This window comes from Trachurus trachurus (assembly GCF_905171665.1).
Source record: "Trachurus trachurus genome assembly, chromosome: 21".
In the NCBI taxonomy this organism is placed as follows: domain Eukaryota; kingdom Metazoa; phylum Chordata; class Actinopteri; order Carangiformes; family Carangidae; genus Trachurus; species Trachurus trachurus.
This window is the reverse complement of record NC_139899.1, coordinates 14,609,079-14,629,320: the sequence shown is the minus strand read 5'-3', so window position 1 is coordinate 14,629,320 and position 20,242 is coordinate 14,609,079. Positions and strand designations below refer to the sequence as shown.

Here is a 20,242-nt window from a genome sequence, read left to right as displayed (position 1 = left end):
TATAAGATAGAAGTATGTCTGTGTCTCTGTCTGTGTGTGTGCTTGTGTGTCTGCTGACTGACCTCTGACTAAGAACTCCTGTCCGTCAACCCTGGAGTCTCCCTTAGATTTCTGCAGCAGGCCAATCCAGTGATGCATCTCCTCAGGCGTGTCTGTGTTGCAGTGGATCACCCGGTTAGCGGTGATGATCACAAACGAGTTTGGTCTGCAAACACAACACAATGTATGAAGAGAGAGAGAGAGAGAAATGTTGTTACAGCCCATACAGCACATATTGTTGTACCACAGACACTTTGAGAAGAGGCACCGGTCAGGTTTCCTCACCTGTCGGGGTTGTCTGATGCACACACAGAGTCAATCAAGCCCACATCCAGTGTGCCCTGGAGAAAGAGGTGGAAATAAATGTCATTAGTGTTTTGCCTATTTGCAAATACTTGCAGTCATAGCAAATATGTGGAAAGTTACCTTACATTTTCATTTAAAACTAAGCAGTGATGAATGTGATTTACTTGATAATACCATTCAATATCAAAGCAAGGCAGAGACAGGCTTTTTGTTGTGTTAGATCCTTAGGGGTGTGGGGAATAAGAGGTTAAGTGTTTCTACTAGTGTACTGTGTAATACTTTAATATTACTATGGTTGTCTTCATATAAAGTGGCTTGAATCTTTGTCAACCCTTCATTTGGGTTTTCCAGCTTGTTTAATTTCCACATCTGCAAATGCCATTAACCACATTGTAATCATAAAGAACAGCAATGACACATCAGTATGTGTGTTCTGCTTCTTCAGCTTAAACTACTGCATGGCTCAAATCTGAATGATCATACTTCCGCTGACTGGGTTTCATGCTTCATTATTACTGGTGAAAAATGGAGCTGAGGCTGGGGCCCGGGAAGCAGAGAGGTAAAACAGCACTAACCACTGCATTCTTCGGGTTGGCCTGTTCGTGGTGCATCTCCATGAGCTGCTCGGAGCTGGCGCTGTGGACCCGACTCAGCACACTGAACCAACCACTGGATGGGGGTCAAAGGGAGTTTGAGAAGTAAAAGTTTAGCAAACATGTCATTGAAAATTACAATGTGAATTTCCGCTGGCAACCACAAGGGGGACCTTTGTTTCCACACATTACTTCTACAGAGAGGACAGCAAGGCAAAACACTGCTGATTAAAACAAACCTCTGTACAACATGTCGCCACTCTTTACCTGGCATCTTCTGGGGACTCTGCATAGATGTGGTATGTTCTCTCCTCAGTCACAATATTCAGTGCATTTTCCTTCTCATGATTGTCCACTATCTCCCTGTAGAGAGACACAGAGTTAACCAAAACTATAATTACTCTGTGTCTTCAGAAATTAGAGACAAAAGAAGAGGGTATTTATTTAACCCCCAGTGACTGAGAGCAGGGTCTTACTTGGCTGTGCGGACATCGATGGTTCCTTTCAGCTTCTCTTCGCTGTCGTTCTCAAAGTACATGAGCTTTGACTCGCGCAGAACGAACCAGCGCATCTTCCAGTTGCGCCGAGACAAGGTGGACATCCCACCGCCTTTCTTGTAGAGCCAGCCGGATTTGAGGGAGTCCTGCTTGGCCCGAAACCACATAAAGGTTTCGTCCTTGAGCACACACCAGCGCCGCCGCCAGGGAATCATCAGACCACCTTTGAGTGGGAGAGAGAGGCCGGTGACTTATGTTGTTTCATGAGAAGCCTCAGTGAGGTATGAGTGGTAAAATGAGGCAAAAACAGCTGTAACACCTTACATAGACACATATACATACACAAAACATAAACTACTTCTCACTATAAAAATGTACACAATACAAACAATAGAACAACAGTGAAGAAAAGCCTGTGAAGCATTTCTACAACTGACAGAGCGAGCAGCCACATAAGCAGAGCTCAGCTGTGGATACATCATGTGCTTGCCTGCTGGCCAGTGATTTGGTAAAACCACTTACTCTTCATGTAGAGGTAGCCGTGGAAGTACGGAGGCCCGCTGCCATTCAACAGATTCGCTCTCCCATTGGAAACCTCTTCATCTGTGTCCACGTAGCCATCATTGTCCTCATCACTGTCAATGAACTGAAACCCAGACAACAGCATTTATGATCAGCATTACGCTTGTCTACTTTTACAGTAACTATACTATGTGATTTTGTGAGTATTTTATATGAGAAATGACTATAAAATATTTTAATATTGACACTTGCTTGTTCATTTATACATTCTCTCAAGGCTAAAGGAAGTGAGACTCTTTGTTTTGCAAATCAAGCGCTTAAATCAGTGTCCAAAGTTTGTCTGGCCTGGTTGTCACTGTTTGTTAATCAACGTAGCCACAAACTGGTATATACACAGCCATACACACTTTCACATGCAAACTCACTCTCACACACACACACACACACACCCTCCCTCCTTGTTCCCTTTTGACATTTTGCTGATCTGACAGCGTTGGGTCTGAGCTCTCTGCTTGACTTGCACTATTTGGGAACAGATTCACGTGTTCGTCAGTGGAGCCAAAACAAATAACTTGCAACAGTGTTTCACTGTTATTCTAACATGAGCTGAGTCTTTTGATATGTTTAGGGAAGATTCAGGCTTGCACACAAGCAGACTGAACATTCAGTTCAGCACCATCTGTGTCGAGGCAACGTGTGGGACGCACAAACGGAGAGGAAGTCTAGGGGTGTGTGTTTCAGAGTGTGAATATGAGTTACAGCTAAAGTTAGATCTGACTTGGAAATGGGAAATTCAGTGGCTGGCTAAAATTTGAGGCCAAAAATGTAAAGTTTACTTTTGTGTAAACATAACATCCGGTTTCTCCAGTAGGGATTCTCTGTTCTGGCTGATTTTCCACAAAACTACCTCCACTGGATCTCTGGTGCTGCTCCCAAATGATTAACCAGTTGAACTTGATCATTAACAGGTGCAACTCTGCACATTTTCCAGCTGTAACGACTCAGCAAAATTCAACATAAAAGGCTCTCAGCATATTCGCTCTCACCGAGTCTGAGCTGCCTCTAAAAGAGTCCAGGCTGTTCTGGGTGCAGGAGGATTTCCGCAGCAGCTCCTCGTCTGTGATATGGTCGTCGTTGGTGCTGGCACCCGAGCTCCTGTGAGCCTCCTCAAACTCCTCCTGGTCATAGTCTGACTCTGTGTCTGGCAGGTTCGAGTGGGATGCCTCCTCGGCAGCGTGCTGCTCAAACACCGACCCCCTGCTGGTGCTCTGGCATGGCTGCCTCTCTCCATTAGTGACCACAGGGGGTGGAGGAGGGGGAGGAGCAGGAGCAGGAGCAGGAGCAGGAGCAGGAGCAGAAGCAGGAGCAGGAGGAAGGCTGGGGGTTTGGGAGTCTGTGAAAATGATGGTATGACTCAGTCCGTTGGGAGTGACTGGGGAGAGTTTTCCCAGTGCATGAGAGGAGGAGGAGACCGCTAGTCCTTCTGCAAAGGCAGGCGGAGGAGGAGGGACACTCTGGAATACTTCCTTGTCCAGAGGAACTGTAGCTGGAGCAGGGAAGTCAGGCAGAGGAACACACTCATCCTCGGCGTGAAAACCCTCATCCACCTCCTCCTCTGCCAGAGGAGCGGTGGATTCAGTTGGGTCGTGGAGGTTCTCCTCGCTCGAGAGGGACGGCTCCAAACCGCCAAAGTCCAGCAGCTCCAGGAACTCGGTAGCCACTCGAGAAGCTTCCTTCTCCAGCCTGTAGATCTCAGCGTCCCTCATTTGGCGCAGCTCTTCGTGCGAGACGTCTCCGAGGAGGGACACGCCGTCTTCCTGCTGCTTCTGCAGACGCTCGATCTCCCTCTCCAGCCTCAGGATCTCCTCCATCTGACGGCTCTCTTCCTCAGAGGTGTGACTGTAGGACAGAGTCTGGGACAGTTCCTTCTGGATACGGGACAAGACAACAGAAAGAGCAAAATTAACCGTCTGTGCTGCCACATTAATGTCTCATAATGTGTTTTGTACATATAATGCTACTGTGCAAAAACCTCCTTACCTTCTGACAAGCACCATTAAGCAGTGAGTTCCTAAAGACAAAATAATAACAATGCATTAGTGATGATGACATAATATACATCAAGAGATTAGGGAAGTCATCCAATCACAACATCTACCTTTTCTTTTCTGCTTTAGCTGCCATGTTCTCCTCTTCCTCCTTCTCCTTCAGCCTCAGCTCCTCCCTCCTCACAGACTCCTCCTCCTCCTCTCTCCTCCTCATCTCCTCGTCCATCAGCCTCTGTCTCTCTTCCTCCTCCTCCCTCTGTCTCCTTTCCTCCTCCATTTTCCTCTTCCTCTCCTCTACTCGCCTTCTCTCCTCTTCTTCTTCTCTCCTCCTCCTCTCCTCCTCCTCTCGCTTCTGCTTCTCCTCCTTGAGCTGGCGATGGAGGGATCGGGCCAGCTGGCCTCTGTGATGCTTCTGCAGGACGATGGTGGCCACGCGCAGGCGCAGGAAGACGCGTCTCCAAAAGTGAGCGCGGTAGTTCCTCTGGATGGTGACGACGCTGGACAAAACCTTCCTGTATTGTTTCCTGGTGAGAAAAAAATCAAACGCACACATTTGTTATCAGCTTAAAGCCCAGTCACACGTTTATTCCAACATCATCCGAGAACATTGTGTGTCACCACGAACATATTTGTGACGTTGCAAGACGCCCCACATGGTCTCCTCCTATCGGCCGTCTCTGCTTAAATAAACACACTGTACATTGTGGACTGTGCAATGTTTAGAGCCTGATGAGCCAGTGCTGTTCCATTGTGGCCATGTGGGCTGTTGTGTTTGGTCCTGTGACTAAACCCCATCACCCACACACTGCACATGCATTGAAACACTCACACACACAAACACACGTGCCTTTTAAAGGGACCACACACAATGCTCTGACTCTCTGACCCTTCGCAAAACCTAGTCTCCACAATAATGACTCGGTGGCCTCTGACTGGTCTCAGGACAGCCTCACGGCACAGATAATGTTACATATAATAATACAAAGGCTTTACTTGTGTCTTTAGGGAACTTCCCGAGTCTTTGTCTTTAGTATGAGCAGCTCTGAGGGGAAGGGAACCCACAACCTGAACGCTGTCATCAGTCCCATTATACTCTCCCAGTGGACCCTTTCACAGGACTGTATGTGACCTTATATATGGCTGCATGCAGGTGGAGCACAGCTACATTACAATACATACCTTAGGGGTGTCTGCATGAGCACATTTTTAAACCACCACAGTGATGGACATCCTGTCCTGAAACTTTCTGCTCCGCCTGAGAGGACGGCATCAACATTACTCTTCATAAGTGTTCCAATAATTTATGATAATCAAGACACTGTCTTTCCAATGGTCCAACTTTTTGTCTTTTCAAGATACACTAGTTAAGTAAAATGAGATAGTTCTCCCGAAGCAGCTTCATTTTATTACTCACTGTTGGCAATAAAACAAACGTACCCCATATTAATGCCCAAAACTTCAATGTTTCTCCATGGCTGCACTGCTGCATCATAAGGAGATCTTCTAGATGTCTCCAAAGTGAAAGAGCAACTGCACACTGTCAATCACTTGCACTCACTTCAAAAGTGTTTATACCAGCCTGAGAAATTTCACCTTATGAGGGTCTGTGGGTCTGGAACATTAATAATACAGTAGGTATTTGACACTGTGTGCAAAGATCTCCACTAGAATTTTAAAAAAAAATGTTGATTTGAACAATGTAACCGCACAGCACAAATTTAAAATGACTGACCCACTGACGAGTCAGCAGGATTTAACAGGTCTATCTGTCAGACTTATTTCACCTATGAGATGAAATCTATAAAACTTAACACCTGTAATCTCCTGGAGAATTTGCAAAGCAATGTCTGCTCTGGCTCTGTATATAAACCCACATCACACACAGAGAGCTAAACACGTGTGCAAAGGCACGCACATTCACACATAATCCCCCCACCCCCCAAAACATATACACAAGCTGTACACCTCTATTACAAAACAAACACTGACAACTGTCGCTGCCACTCAGCCCTCCACCTCCCCTCCTCCACACTTCCACCACTCACCTTGCCACATAGCTGAGGATGTGGGCGCGGATCACCATGCCAGCCCTGCGCCGCACCTCTTCCCTCTCCTTCTCCAGCCTTTGCTCCAGGGCCTCCTTCAAGAACACCTGCGGGACGAGCAGCGCCACGGCCCGACAAGGAGCGACAGAGACAGAGAGAGAGAGAGACACACAGAGAGGGGAGGTTGGGAGGGGAGGAGGTGGTGGTGGTGGTGGTGGAAGGAAACAGGATGGGTTAGTTCCTCTTCTTGGTAAAGGTATAAAAGAGGGCCCACAGAGATGTGAAGGCCCCCTGTTGTCTGTTGGCAGCACCCTGTGCCCACTGCAGAGGAAGCTGTGGTGCAGCTGAGGCTAGCAGGCTAACTGTTCTCCTGGACTGCAGAGCAGAGCAGAGCAGAGGGGAGAACTGGCACGGGGACTGCAGTGGTGCTGCTAATGCCGCTGCTGCAAAGCCTCATTGTGTTCGGGCGTCCTTCCTGAGCGTTTCCCTACTGCTGCTGCTGCTGCGTTGGTAGCTGAACTGACGTGCACAGGCAGACAGGCACAGAGAGGGAGAGGAGGGGAGGGGAGGGGAGGGGAGAGGTAGGGAGAGGAGGGATGGAGGGATGAGGGGGAGGGATGATGGCTGGTGTCCAGATAGCAAGCCACACCCCTCCTTGCTCTTATGAAGGAAGGAGGAAGAGTTTAGTTAACCCTTCCCTCGCTCCTGGAGACTTTCTTTCAAAGTTGGTACAGTCTCTGTGGAACATTTGGCAGCCTGCGACGCTAACAACCAAAACACTCACAAGAAATGAACATGCAGTAGTAACATGACATTATAAAAACTTAATCAGATTACATCTGTCTGGCCATGTTAGCAGGCTGGGGAAACCAACCAGCTGTGTATCTGGGATTTTTGTGATAATGCAATATCTGTTCCTGGCCTGTAGGATCATCTACTTCTATGAGAGGCAGGGGTGGGGATGGGAAGCAAAGTAGGTGCTGTGTGTGTGTGTGTGTGTGTGTGTGTGTGTGTGTGTGTGTGTGTGTGTGTGTGTGTGTGTGTGTGTGTGTGTGTGTGTGTGTGTGTGTGTGTGTGTGTGTGTGTGTGTGTTCGTGTCCCAGATGTTCCACTAATCAAAGGATCCCACAGCTGCAGCCCTGCCTGCCTCTGTAAAGTCTGTGAGAGGAGGAAGCTTCCTCTTCATCCACATCCTTCCCTCGTCTGTAAAACAAATGGCTGACACGTACACACACACACACGTGCGCACATGCATGCATGCATGCACACATGCACACACACACACACACACACCATCCGTGCAACGTGACCCAAGCCCCTAATTCTGGGCACACACTTCCTCTGCACACAATCAGCACATATATAATTACGCACAGATTGTTTCTCCAAAGGAAATGTAGACCCCTTCTGTCCCTCAGCCCCCTTCACACAACCCACACTACATTTCCCTCAACCCAAAAATACTGCGCTGCCATCAAAAACACAGCCATGTGCACAGAATGAAACCTACAAGGCGTCTCCGAGATTTTTTTTTTGTCTTTCTCTGGGAAACTAGTCTCTTTCTCTTTGCTTGGAAGTAGAGCAGTCACCAGCAGACAGTCAGCCAAAGGTCAAAGCACTGACCCTGGAAACATAATGAAGTTTAACCCACACGGAGGAAAAAAACGATTTCTACCTCTGAAGTCAGAAACACGCTGTGACTCGAGAGATTTACACTGAGTCCGTGTGTGACAACTTTAATACACACAGGCATGTTCATATGAGCTTTTATGCACCAGTTACAGTGCATATTCATTAAGAAACAACATGTGGTTCACATCAGAGCTTTTCGGCCTTGACGCATGTTTCACTCTGCCATGTGTGCAGCTGACACTATTCATAGAGCGCCAACCCAATGAGGTATTACGTACAAAAAAACGTCCAAATGGGAAACAACAAATTTGAAATGTCTCTGTGATTTTACAGCCTCACAGGGACCACAACTTAGAGGAGGAAGTAGCAGTGGGACCGATGTGGATTTAGCTGATTTCAAGAAAGCTGGTTAAAACTGTTATTTATATCCTCTCTCTGCCTCTTAGAGACCATTTGAGCTACGTCTGAAATTAAGCAAAGAGGTTTTGCTGTCCAGATCAAAAACGTCATTAAAGGTTAATCATTCAGTGAGTGTGCAGAGAGAGAGAGAGAGAGAGAGAGGGGTGGGCTTTCCATGGAGGAGGTGATAATTGAGAGCTGAGAGCTGCACTGAAACAGATGGAGATCATAATGCTTCACTATAATAACTTTTTATAAGGTGGATGCATGAAACGTGACTTTCCTCTGAACGTTTGAACCTCGGCTGCAACGTCTCATCACTGCAGGGCCGCCTCCACATCACTCTCTGGGAGTTGAGTTTATTAAATCAACAGCTCGGCGAGTGTCAAGAGGCTAATACTCTTCCAGCTACACAAAGGCTGCCTCAGGATTACTGTAAGCCCCCGCACACTGGGTTACAGTTACAGTAACAGTTGTTGGTGTCAGGGTTTTTAGGAGTAGCCGTGTAACTCTGCGGTCGCCAACAGGAGAGCAGTAGATTGACCACAACCGGCCAGAAACATCTCTGGGACATGAGTCACAGTGGGGGCCGTCCAAGCTGCGGCGTACATTAACAGCTTGGGAATGACAGCAGCTTGATTCTTGAGAAAGAACCCTCCCAAGCAACGCAAAATGAAACCAGTCTCAAGATTGTATCCTTATGAGACTGTGTGTATGTTATATGTATTTTAAACAATTTTGAAGATCATATAGGTGACTACTAACTAATGCTCTGCAGAGTCCATCTTACAGGAAAAACTTAACTTTTCACATCTGTGTTCTTGTCTGCTCAGAGCCTGCAACTCTTTTCTTTTTTTGAATGTGTGTGTGTGTGTGTGTGTGTGTGTGTGTGTGTGTGTGTGTGTGTGTGTGTGTGTGTGTGTGTGTGTGTGTGTGTGTGTGTGTGTGTGTGTGTGTGTGTGTGTGTGTGTGTGTGTGTGTGTCACACTGCGGGGACAAACATCTGTTCACAAAGTTGCATTATGGGGACTTACCTCCCATTCTGGAGACTAAACGCTGACCCGCACAAAGTCAAACATTACATTTTAAGGTTAAGAGTTTACGGGTGGGGCTGGGTTGGGGTGGTGGTTATGGTTACTGTGAGTATCCAAAGCATGAATGTAAGTCAATGCAAAGTCATTCTAAGTGACAAAAACATGTTTGGGCATGTGTTTGTGTTTGTGTGTCTGTGTGTGTGTGTGTTTATGTGCTCCACCTTTGTCTTCCCCAGTTGCCACTCTTTCTTCACTTTGTCGTGGAGTGTGAGAAGCTCTGAGCAGCTCTGCCTCTCATCGTCGAAGCGTTTATTGCTCTTCAGGATCATCTTGTACCTACCAAAACAAAACACATACATGCACACGCATTAAAACACATGCAGCACACAAACCTTTTCATGTTATCCATTAAACACATGTCAAACTATTTTTCTATTTTTGACGTGGACTTTTAATGTAGTTTTCCATGTTTGTCCACATTTTGCTCACCTGCTGTAGAAGTCCTGAAAGGTTCTGCGAACAGGGAACCCGGCCCTGCGGATCTTCACGGTTTCCAGCATCCCAGAGTATCTCAGCTGGTTCAGCACGACATCTGGATCAAACTGGTTAGCCTTCTGTAGATGAAAGACAACATGACAGCTTGACACTTCAAACACTAAAACATAAAAAGGCTTGCTCTTCTAAATGGAGAACAATACCAGAAACCTATGTTCACTAGGTCATTGGTTGTGCTTTGCTATAGCTATACACTGAAGGTTAAACGATGTTTTGGTGTTACCTAAATACAATCAACCTTACCCTACTATCTGCAGGTGAATATAATACTACAGTGTTGAGCCCACACACCTATTCAGATGATCTTACTGCTGAGTCAAGTTAAACTTGAACTAAAAAGGTAAATTACCATGGTGAGCACTATCATTTTACATTAACAATCAGGTTACTACCATGAAAACACACGCCAACACAGAGAAACCCGAACAGTGTTGAGCAAGACCTTGCCAACCAGGAAGGCCTTTCTTTCTGGAATAATCAGCTGCATTGTTCACAGCTTTGTGTTACCAATGATCCTGGAGCCTGCTTATTATAGAGGATCTGTGATGTCTGCTGCCTTACACCTCTACACAGGCTGCCTGATGGCTCAGGACGGCCGCACCGAGGCCATTGTCACCCAGAGGGCACGCAGCGCTGGTTAAGCCCCGCACAGAACCTCAGCGTTCCCCAATGTGCCAATCTAATAATGGGTAATGCTACTATGCATGGAAACAGACATACTTAGGCTAGGCGCTGATGTGCATGTGCTCATGTTCATAATCAAACACACATTCACACATACACATGCTGCGCCCTCCTGAGCTCTGAACTCTGCTCTTCAGCAGAGGATTTAGGCAGCTGAAAGAGGTACGGCATGTTGACTTGTTTGAGTGAAAACAGGCTGACCCTTCCCTTAGTGACATTTATTCCAAGGAGGGCGGGCATGTGTAAATAACACTAATACATTGTGTGTGTGTGTGTGTGTGTGTGTGTGTGTGTGTGTGTGTGTGTGTGTGTGTGAGAGAGAGAGAGAGAGAGAGAGAGAGAGAGAGAGAGAGAGAGAGAGAGAGAGAGAGAGAGAGAGAGAGAGAGAGAGAGAGATAGAGAGAGAGAGAGAGAGAGAGAGATTGCATGCATGCAATCATGTCAAGAACTGAGCATGCAATCCTGTCATTCTGCAGGATTAACGGAGGCACGGCTTGTTCCGTCTTGACCAGATAGAGACAGGTGAGTGAATGTGAGGCAGAGCCTATCAGAGCAGGGGATGGACACACGGGTGGAAAAAAGGAGGAGAAAAGGAGACGAGTGCAGAGAGCAGCAGAGCAGCTTCCATGCTAATAAGTAAGTGAGAAAGTGTGGAATGACGCAGAGGGAGTGGGCGGTAAGGAGCAGAGACAAGAGGACAATCATCACAGTGTGTACATTAATAAGTAACAGTGAGAGATTTCAGCCGGTTCACTCTCTCACACAGGAAATAAAGAGACAGAATATAAATATACTGAAAATGATCCAATATCAAGCATTAGTGGTGATTTTGAAAGGATTTGTTGTAATGTGGTTAGGAGCAGCAGAGGAATAGAGGCCTAGTAAATAAATGTCCCACTGTGGTCTTATCTTGGCATTCCACTGATGCAGCCAGATCAGCAGTGCATCAGCCAAGCCGCTGCAGCTGGAGCGGTCAACAGTGACCTCTGACCTTTGGTAAAGGGGCTTAAGTGGTAGGAATGTGCTGGTACCCAGCCCTTTTATTTCAGGAAGTACAATGAGAGTCTTTGCACCAAAGCATGAGAGCAATATCAGTTTATTAGTAAAGAAAATATGCACTGTGGGAAAAAAAAGCTGCTACTGATCAAGTGGGACATTTATATGGCATTGTAGTCACACTGTACAATTACGTTCTTTTCAGCAGGAGTAATAAAAACACGAAAACAGCAAGACTAAATATTAGCTCTGAGCAATGGGAGCTATGAATAGCACCAAGGAGGTTTAACTTTGCAGGCACTGACCTTGACAAGACCTGGCAGGGTTTCTGACTTTTTTTAGTGTGTGTGTGTGTGTGTGTGTGTGTGTGTGTGTGTGTGTGTGTGTGTGTGTGTGTGTGTGTGTGTGTGTGTGTGTGTGTGTGTGTGTGTGTGTGTGTGTGTGTGTGTGTGTGTGCAATGAAATTTGCATGACCTACCTTGTCCATGTTTGGTTTGATGCAACGTACGAAAAAAGGGTTGGAGGCACTTAGTGTGGCCATCAGGGAATGGAGAGAGTCCTGAAACACATTAGCAAAAAAAAAAAAGATAAAGTCTCTTCAGTCCAAACATATCCCTTCATGTCTGTTTAATTATGCAAACAGATGGTTTATTTTGAAAAGGAGGGACATGAAATTCTCATACTGTGAACAACAATAAATAAGTCAAGTGTGGTCCTCATTTCAGAGGAAGCTGCTTAAATAAAAGCACCAAAAACCCAATTGCAAGTCCAGTCATTTAAATGTTACAAAAATTAAAGGTGTGCATTATTAGAAATATATTAATTTAAAATGATGGCATTAAATAAATGTACTTGTAACTGCACATCTCTTTCTCTTTGGAATTAGTCAGCCCATATTTAGCTCAAAAGACACACGTGTACAAATACACACTACGAGGACCCTTGAACCTCGCGGGCTATGTCAGCCTCGCTCCTCTCGCTGCCTCAGACAGTCTGTCTCCAGCGAGGCCTGGCCTGGCAGAGCTAAGCGTGATTGGCCCCTGGTTGGCCCCTCTCTGCCCAGCCATCAACCCTAATCCCCCTGGCTTTAGGAACTGTAGGCCAGGGCAGTCTGCCAAATCCTCCCCTTCTCCTCTCCTCTCTGCACTGCACTTAGGACATGCTAGGCTAATTCCCCCCACCACCACCACCACCAGCCCCCCTTGAGCCTGGCTCACAACCACATATTTCATACATCCCATCAGCCCATAACAGACAGCATTCTCCTTCCCGCTCTGCCTCACCATGATTTCTACACACTCTTTTTTTTTCTTCCTTGGAGCCCCCACGCTCACATTCATCATGCCAAGCCTAGTGTTAGGGGTTAAGCGATCGTCATATTCAGCAGCACATGGGAGACAATTAACTCGTTGTCTGCGTGATGACACAATCATGAGCAATGGAGCTGAGAGTGAGAGTATTCAGGCCACGGGAGCCTTGGTCTCACCCTGAACTGAGAGCTGACGGTGGGCTTGCGTCTGGCCGTGCCCATCTTCAGGGTCTCGTCTCCGTTCCTGCTCCCGACTCGCTCAAAGAGGTCGTAGATGAAGTCGAGCCTGCAGGCGCACACACACACACACACACAGTGCAGAGCAGGGCGTGTGATTGTACAGACACACGCATATGAACTGAATCATGCAGGTACGTGCTCAGAGTGTGAAATACCCACCTGCTGTCCTTGAGAATAAACAAGATGTCATCTCTGAAGGTGTCTCTGTTCTTCTCCAGGATCCCTCGCACGTCGTAAAGCACCTACACAGGTGGAAACAGTAAGAACAGACAAGTAAAACGTTTTGTTTATAATTTTATGGCTCTTATTTTGAAGGATTAGTGATTGTTTTATATGTTTACCTACAAGTCCACATAGTAGGTGATATATAGAGGAATTAAGGAGCAATTTAAGGTGAGTCTGCTCTTGAAGATCTCAATACAGTATTGCAATTGAATTTGATATTTAAGCCTTAACATAATTTATGTGGTTTCCAAAAATTCTCCATTATTTCCCTATGAGTTTTAATTTTCATCATAACTTTGTTTTACAGATTCAAATCTTTAAAATAAAATATTTGATGACAGATGACTGGTTTGTAAATAAAGCTAATTTACCCACATGTATACACAATACACATCTCTGCTGTGATGGATCGTTATCCAGACTGGGTAATTAACATTTTTTTATTTGAGAACATTGACACACGTGTGTGACATGAAAGGCGACAGTAAATGTGTGTTTAAGGCTTGAGAAGGTGAGAAGGTGGTGGTGGTGGGGGGTGGTGGGGGGGGGGGGCTCTTTCAGTGGAGCAGAGCGACTGTGTGTGAATGCAGTCACCTGTTGAGTTCTGTTCAGCCTTCGTCTTAGCAACAGGGCATTCCTCTGCTCGCCTCGACTCACAGTAATGCACTGTGAGTTTGCGTTAAGCGTGTTCAACAGTGTGCACTCATGCGTGTATATACATCCGTGTCATTAAAGGTAAAGTGGGTATGCTGTACATTTTTCTATGTAAGAACTGCTGAGCAATAAAGAAAAGGCAAAAAATAATGATAATGAAGCGTACGGCAGTCTGCGTCTGTAAGCAAACACAGATCCATTTTTGGACGTGTGCACACATGATCATGTATTCACAGCTGTGTGTGTATACCATAATCCAATAACAACCCGTATCACCAAGCCTCGAGGCGCACGGTGTGCCATGAGAACTTAACATGACGACATATGTATTTATAAATCACAGACACACTAATTACACTCTGCATTCCTCTCTCATTGGAGAAGGGTTGTACAAAAAGCTGTGTGTGTGTGTGTGTGTGTGTGTGTGGGTGTGGGTGGTAGTTCCAGGTTTGTTAACTAGGATGGCCTCGTGATGCCACGGAGAAAAGAGCTTGTCAAGGACAATTAAACACAGTTTGAAGGCTTCCTCTGTGAAACATACATTTCATTAGTTAGTCATGAGTTAACAAGGTGAGTTTTTTTGTGTGTTTTGTTTGCAAACTCATGTCTGACAGCGACCAACTTAATTCAACCTTAACTGAATTTCTCTGGCACCGCACGGATAATCAAATCTATGGGAGAATGCTACAACTCCCCCACTACACTCACGGCACCGTTTCAGATAACAGTGGGAGCTTTCAGAGAGGCGGCTAAACTCTTCAGAGAGGCACACTGGACACACACACACACACACACACCGAGGGAGAGAGAGAGAGAGAGAGAGAGAACAACTGGCTGTCCTGCCTGTCCTCTCTGGACCAAGTCATTACCATAGACAGCCATGCCAGGCTTGTGACTGAGCTACCACACTCGCACTGAGGAGACCTTGTCTAAGGCAGGCTTCATAAGGCCATTCTTTATCAAAGCAAATCTTTCTACCCCCCCTCCTCCCTGCTGCATCCCTCCCACTCTATCCACTCTCCATGTTTGCGCTTTCTCCTGATCTCTCTTGCCTTTCTGTGTGCACTTCCCTCGTCTAAGTAAAGGAAGGAGAGAGATGGGAGAAGCAGTTTCTCCTGACTCAGGAAAAAAGACAGTGGAGGAGGGGTGTGGCATCGACATCCTGTGGCAGATTTTGGCAAAGAAGACCCTACAAGCCATCCAACAACTACCTCACTTCCCCAATTTACTCAGTCAGGGAGCACAAGGAACCAGGTTTTGCTGTGTGTGTGTGTGTGTGTGTGTGTGTGTGTGTGTGTGTGTGTGTGTGTGTGTGTGTGTGTGTGTGTGTGTGTGTGTGTGTGTGTGTGTGCGTGTTGTTATAATGACCTCTCCAGCATAGTGCTTGATGCCAAACTGATGGTCGGTCACTCGGGGCTTCACGTAGTAAAGGTTTGTCTGAGGAGAGAGAACAAAGACACCACTGACATTAGGAAATGCTGTTCATGTCTATTTCATTAGTTATAATCAGCCTTTTCTGATGACCAACAATCCCATATAAAAAATATTATAGTTTATCAAATAATGATATAATTTCTCAGTCCGATTTAAAAAACATAATATTAATATAATAACTATAATATTATTACATTAGAAAACATTACAATCCTGAGTCTGTTTCTGTTGATTTTACTTTATATCAAAACTTCAGAATAAAAATCACAGATGAGACATGTGAGAGCAGTTTTGGTTGATAAATGACTTAAATCATTTAATCCGTGAGAGTCGTTTATCAAATTTGGTTTGTCGATGTTGAATCTACTAATTTTTCTCCACTAAAAATACTACTGGCATAAACCGAGCCCAAGTCTCTCTCAGTCCTTCTAACATGTGGATCAGCAGTGAAGACAAAACACCTCAGGAGGAGCGCAGGCAGTTTTTTGGGCCTCACTCAAACTCTGTAACTGTCTCCAACTGATCTTTCCGTCTGACATAGAAATACCTGTTGGGTTTTCTGAGGACACTCCTTTTTTCCTGTACACAATGTCGATCATGGCTGATCGCATTTCAGCATTGTTGTGTTTGCATGTGAGTGCGCTTAGTTTGGGGGGGGGGGGGGGGGGGGGGGGGGGGGTGGTGGTGGGTGTGTACAAATGCTCTATAGATGTTCACTGCTGCACCAAAGGCAACAGAAGACTCATCAAAGAAAGGTTTAACTCTTTGAGACTGTCTGAGCCGGTGGGTGGTGGAGGCATTTCCCCAAGTGGTGTGTGGGGGGGATAGGGAACATTTTAATGACTTTGCTAGTGTCTGCCTGGGAGGGAGAGAAAGGGTGTGTGAGCGAGTTTTCAAGTGCGAGGTGTGGACTTACTGCATGTCGGCTGTGCAGTTTCTCCAGAAGGGTATAGTCTGTGCCTTTGGGGAAGCGACTCTCCTCATTGATAAGAGCCAACATGCCCAGTTTCTAAAGGGGAAATAGACAGAGGAAAAAGCACAGGGTGAAACACACCGTAGTCATGATGGAACTAGTTATAATCCCATTGGGACACATCTGGCAGCTTTTAGAGTAACAATGCATTCAGGAAACAGCATAGTAATCCATTCAGTTTTCTCTTTTATACAAAAAGACTGGGTTTAAGGAGCAGGCATGTTATTTGGCAGCAACAGTCTACTTTACATTCCTACATGTACGTAGAGTCACAGTAATTAACAGCAACCTCCTAATAGAGGGCCACTGGGCAAAATCACAAGTCTATCAGCAATAAAGTGGTTTCAGCATCGTCTTTCTGCTTCTCCTAAACTTTCCAAGCTTATGATTTTGATCCAGAGAGCCCACCTCTGCACAGGCTCAAATTGGCTTCATGCTTCATCTCAGACATACCTCTAACCACCAACTGGTGTGCATTACTTTGCACACAACATGCAAAATGAGACTATGTAATGATAGACTGGGAGATGGGGGTCAGTGTGAGAGTCACAGTGTGGCGTCTGGGTCAGCAGCGCTCTGGCTGGCTGGCGGTTGGCGGTCGGGTCTTGGTGGTGACTTTGCTCTGTCAGGATCTGACTGGTCTGTTACCTTCTCTATGAGATCCAGACACTCTGCGTTATCCATCCAGTCTATGGCCTCCCACTGGATCCCCTCCCTGTGAGGGAGGACACACACACACACACACACACACACACCGTGTATATATATATAAATATAAACAACTAGGAAGACACAATGGCTGCATTGTGCAGAATGAACATGTGATGAAATGAGCCATGTCCAGGCTGTTGGCCCATTATACAAGAAAACAACTGTCTGGGGGAGAATCTGAGCTGAATCCAAACCTCTGGCAGTTTGCCTGTATCGCCCTGAGCAGACCCAGCCCCCACCCCCACCCCTATCTGTCCGTGGGACAGTCACTAAAACAAGCAAATTCCCGTTTTACTTTCTATGTACCCCGCAGCATACACGCCTCATGTACAGAGGTGGATGCCCCTGACCGTTTGAGACATATCAGACATCTGTACCTGTTGTACTCCAGCTGCTCCAGTGAGAAGATGTGTTTGTTGAAATACTCCTGGAGTTTCTCGTTGGCATAGTTGATATTAAACTGTTCAAACCGGTTCACCTACAGGACAAGAAAATTGGTTTTGTAACCATCAGCTCTGTAACCAACAGAAAGCATAGACAAGATAAACACATGTATAACCCTTTAAATATAATTAAATAAAAATGACTTGACCTTAAATGCGAGACTCAGCTGGGGGAAAAAAAGCATTTGATCACTGAGTTTATCTGTTTGTCCAACTTATATTCACTGTCCATTATGACCCCTACATTTATACAGTGGCTTTTACATGGTTCCAGTGAACCAAGGTCCTCATAAGCAGCATTGCAGGCACCACTGGATCTAAATACTTGAGTTTAAAAAAAATGAAACAAAACCTGAAGGCTATCCAAGCTTTTATGTCCTACATCTTTCTGTTTAAAAGGCAAGTAAATCTGAATGTCATCTGCATAACAGTGGTACAAGATGCTGTGTTTCCTAAAAGCAGACCCTAAAAGGAATAGTACGGAGAGGTAATATGGGAAGGGCCTGTGATTAGAGCCTTGAGGATGCTCCAGGGAAGAGATGAGGATACTGTTCTCTACTGTGTTTAATGCAGAGTGCAGAAATTGGTCTAAAACTACAGATTGCAGACAACTGAGGTGTCCAGATTTTTTTTTATATACATCAAAAGCAGTATTACTGAATCCTAAAACATTTTTTGGTGCAGCACGTGAGACAAGACAGCTGGTCTGAAAAATCAGTTTAAAAAGGCCAATGTGGTTGTTGACAAGCTTTCATATGACCAACAATTTCCTTTAGAAGAGAAAGAGACACAGGCTTTAACTGGTTAAAAACAGCAGAGGAAGTGACAGTGATGGATCCTTTAAAATGTCAAAAGACACCTGTAACTTGTCTTTTTGTCTCGTCTTGCATTTGGCTCTCCTGCATTCTCGTCTGATAGCACGAGTAGCGTCATGTACAGACAGTCCACCTTTCTACACGTAGCCAGAAACACTCCTGAAATCATAATCTGAATGGAGCTGGAAGTGATTGATAGATTTCTGGAAATATCTCACACCTTCAGCTGTGTTTTTTTAATGCAGGTCTCTGAACAGTCTCATCCTCTGCGGCGCCTGACAGTGTAACATCAACGAACTGATTTTAATAATGACTGGGCTATTTTTCACTGAATACATTTTGCTCTCTCTTTCACCTCAAAATTCTCAAAGCCGAAGATGTCCAGGATGCCGATGGACTTGAAGTTGTCTTTCCCTTTAATCTTCTGGTTGATCCTCATTATGATCCAGGAGAAACACTGAGAGTAAAGCGCCATGGCAACCGAGTCCCGTGAGTCCACTGCCTGCAAATCGTGACATAGGGAGATGAGGGTTACCATGGATACCAAGTCAGGCAAAAATATTAAGAGATGGGAAAACTTTGCAGACTCAACAGAGCAGAGTTTATTACCATATACATTTCATCATTTCTTTCTATCAGAGGGTGTGTGTGTGCTTATGTGTGTACTGTAGGTGAACGTGTGCGTGTGTGACGCCACTGCATCTGTTAAAAAAATAGAGGTTTGGAGACAAAGGTGTGTTGTGTCAGTGTCTGTCTACAGGTAAGACTAACTGTGTGTTTTCACAACAGACAGCGTCCTTTATCACCTACATATCCGCATAGTGACGCACTGCAGGCAGTACTTGTCATATTAGAAAATCCAGTGAAAACAAAGCATGTAAACATATTTTTGTAGGTTATTTTTTCCTAATACCCTGCACAAAAAATTGACACCCACTCGGTTAAACCTGAGGCCAAACAACCCACCAGAGCAGACAGTGGCAGTGGTTTGAGGGACATTTTCAAAAAAATTTACTTGAGAGTTTCCATTTTATGCAACTTCTGCATTGCAGCATTGCACATATACATACACCCATCCATCCATTAACATTACAGCTCCTCTGAGGGTCACAGGGGGTCTGGAGCTAATCCCAGCTGACAATGGGCAAGAGCGAGGGTGAGGGTGGGTTGCACCCTGGACAGGTTGCAATAACAGACAAAGAGAAACAACCATTCTTACTCACACCTCTGAAGCAACTTAGCAGCCCAGCGATCTGTATTTTTTCAAGTATGGGAAATAAATTAACATTTGTATCTCCACAAGTCTTCATTCAAGTGCTACCAAAATTGACACAGACATTCTCTATTATAGTAGGTAGGTATCAAGTATTTCTGACAGAGTTAAGATTGAAAAAGCAATACAGTAATATTCAATATCTTGCTCTAATTTGTGCTGTATGGACAACAATACTCCAGTTTTGCACATGTGATATCATTGCCTCAACCTATGTGAAGGAATATGAAGCGCAGGGTTACACAGTATGTCATCTTCTCTAAGGATACCAACCCCAAGTCAGGTTTCAGCATAAAGTCAATAGCAATGAATACAGTATATACAGTAGGCTATATAGCTTGTGAGCTGTCTGGACTTATCTGTTATTTATTTCATTGTTACTTGCAGCTACTTTTTATTCTATTATTATACAAATGTTTTGCCCCACTGTATTTTAGCTTGATGCTGAGGTTGGAGTTTTTTAAATCCAGAACTAATTGTCAGACAATGAACTAAGCCAGAATGGATGCAAAGTCCAAAAGGTGCTTAAAGCAAAATTGAAGTTTGAACATTTACAGATGTGTTACAAGTAAACTCAATCCGCTAAGGAATATCATGAGATAAGATCGAGAACAAGAAAATAAGACACCCGAGAGTTGTGATCATTTTGACAGACATCGTAATGCAAGACCTTGCATCTCTGGATGAAGAGGTAGTAAATCCACAACTTTATTACTCCAAAACAAATAAAGAAAATCTATTTCTAATCACTGTTTGACCCGGCTATGATTTTCTCCAGCTGCCACGGAGTCAGCCTCTCAGCCAGACACCATCTG

At 45.2% G+C, this 20,242-nt stretch overlaps 1 protein-coding gene across 1 annotated transcript in view; it reads right to left on the bottom strand.

Moving 5' to 3' along the window:
- The window catches only part of myo10l3 (myosin X, like 3), a gene marked incomplete at its 5' end in the record, with an annotated part of 55,314 nt that overhangs the window by 5,665 nt on the left and 29,407 nt on the right, over window positions 1–20,242 (bottom strand). Inside the window, 20 exons of the mRNA XM_083996741.1 lie at window positions 63–205; window positions 325–380; window positions 921–1,014; window positions 1,206–1,301; window positions 1,415–1,658; window positions 1,958–2,081; window positions 3,004–3,885; window positions 3,998–4,028; window positions 4,116–4,529; window positions 6,051–6,157; window positions 9,337–9,451; window positions 9,605–9,729; window positions 11,829–11,909; window positions 12,837–12,945; window positions 13,059–13,141; window positions 15,147–15,215; window positions 16,129–16,221; window positions 16,834–16,900; window positions 17,274–17,374; window positions 18,510–18,656. Coding sequence (XP_083852867.1) covers window positions 63–205; window positions 325–380; window positions 921–1,014; window positions 1,206–1,301; window positions 1,415–1,658; window positions 1,958–2,081; window positions 3,004–3,885; window positions 3,998–4,028; window positions 4,116–4,529; window positions 6,051–6,157; window positions 9,337–9,451; window positions 9,605–9,729; window positions 11,829–11,909; window positions 12,837–12,945; window positions 13,059–13,141; window positions 15,147–15,215; window positions 16,129–16,221; window positions 16,834–16,900; window positions 17,274–17,374; window positions 18,510–18,656 — 3,181 coding nt within the window. The remainder of the gene's footprint in view (window positions 1–62; window positions 206–324; window positions 381–920; window positions 1,015–1,205; window positions 1,302–1,414; window positions 1,659–1,957; window positions 2,082–3,003; window positions 3,886–3,997; window positions 4,029–4,115; window positions 4,530–6,050; window positions 6,158–9,336; window positions 9,452–9,604; window positions 9,730–11,828; window positions 11,910–12,836; window positions 12,946–13,058; window positions 13,142–15,146; window positions 15,216–16,128; window positions 16,222–16,833; window positions 16,901–17,273; window positions 17,375–18,509; window positions 18,657–20,242) is intronic.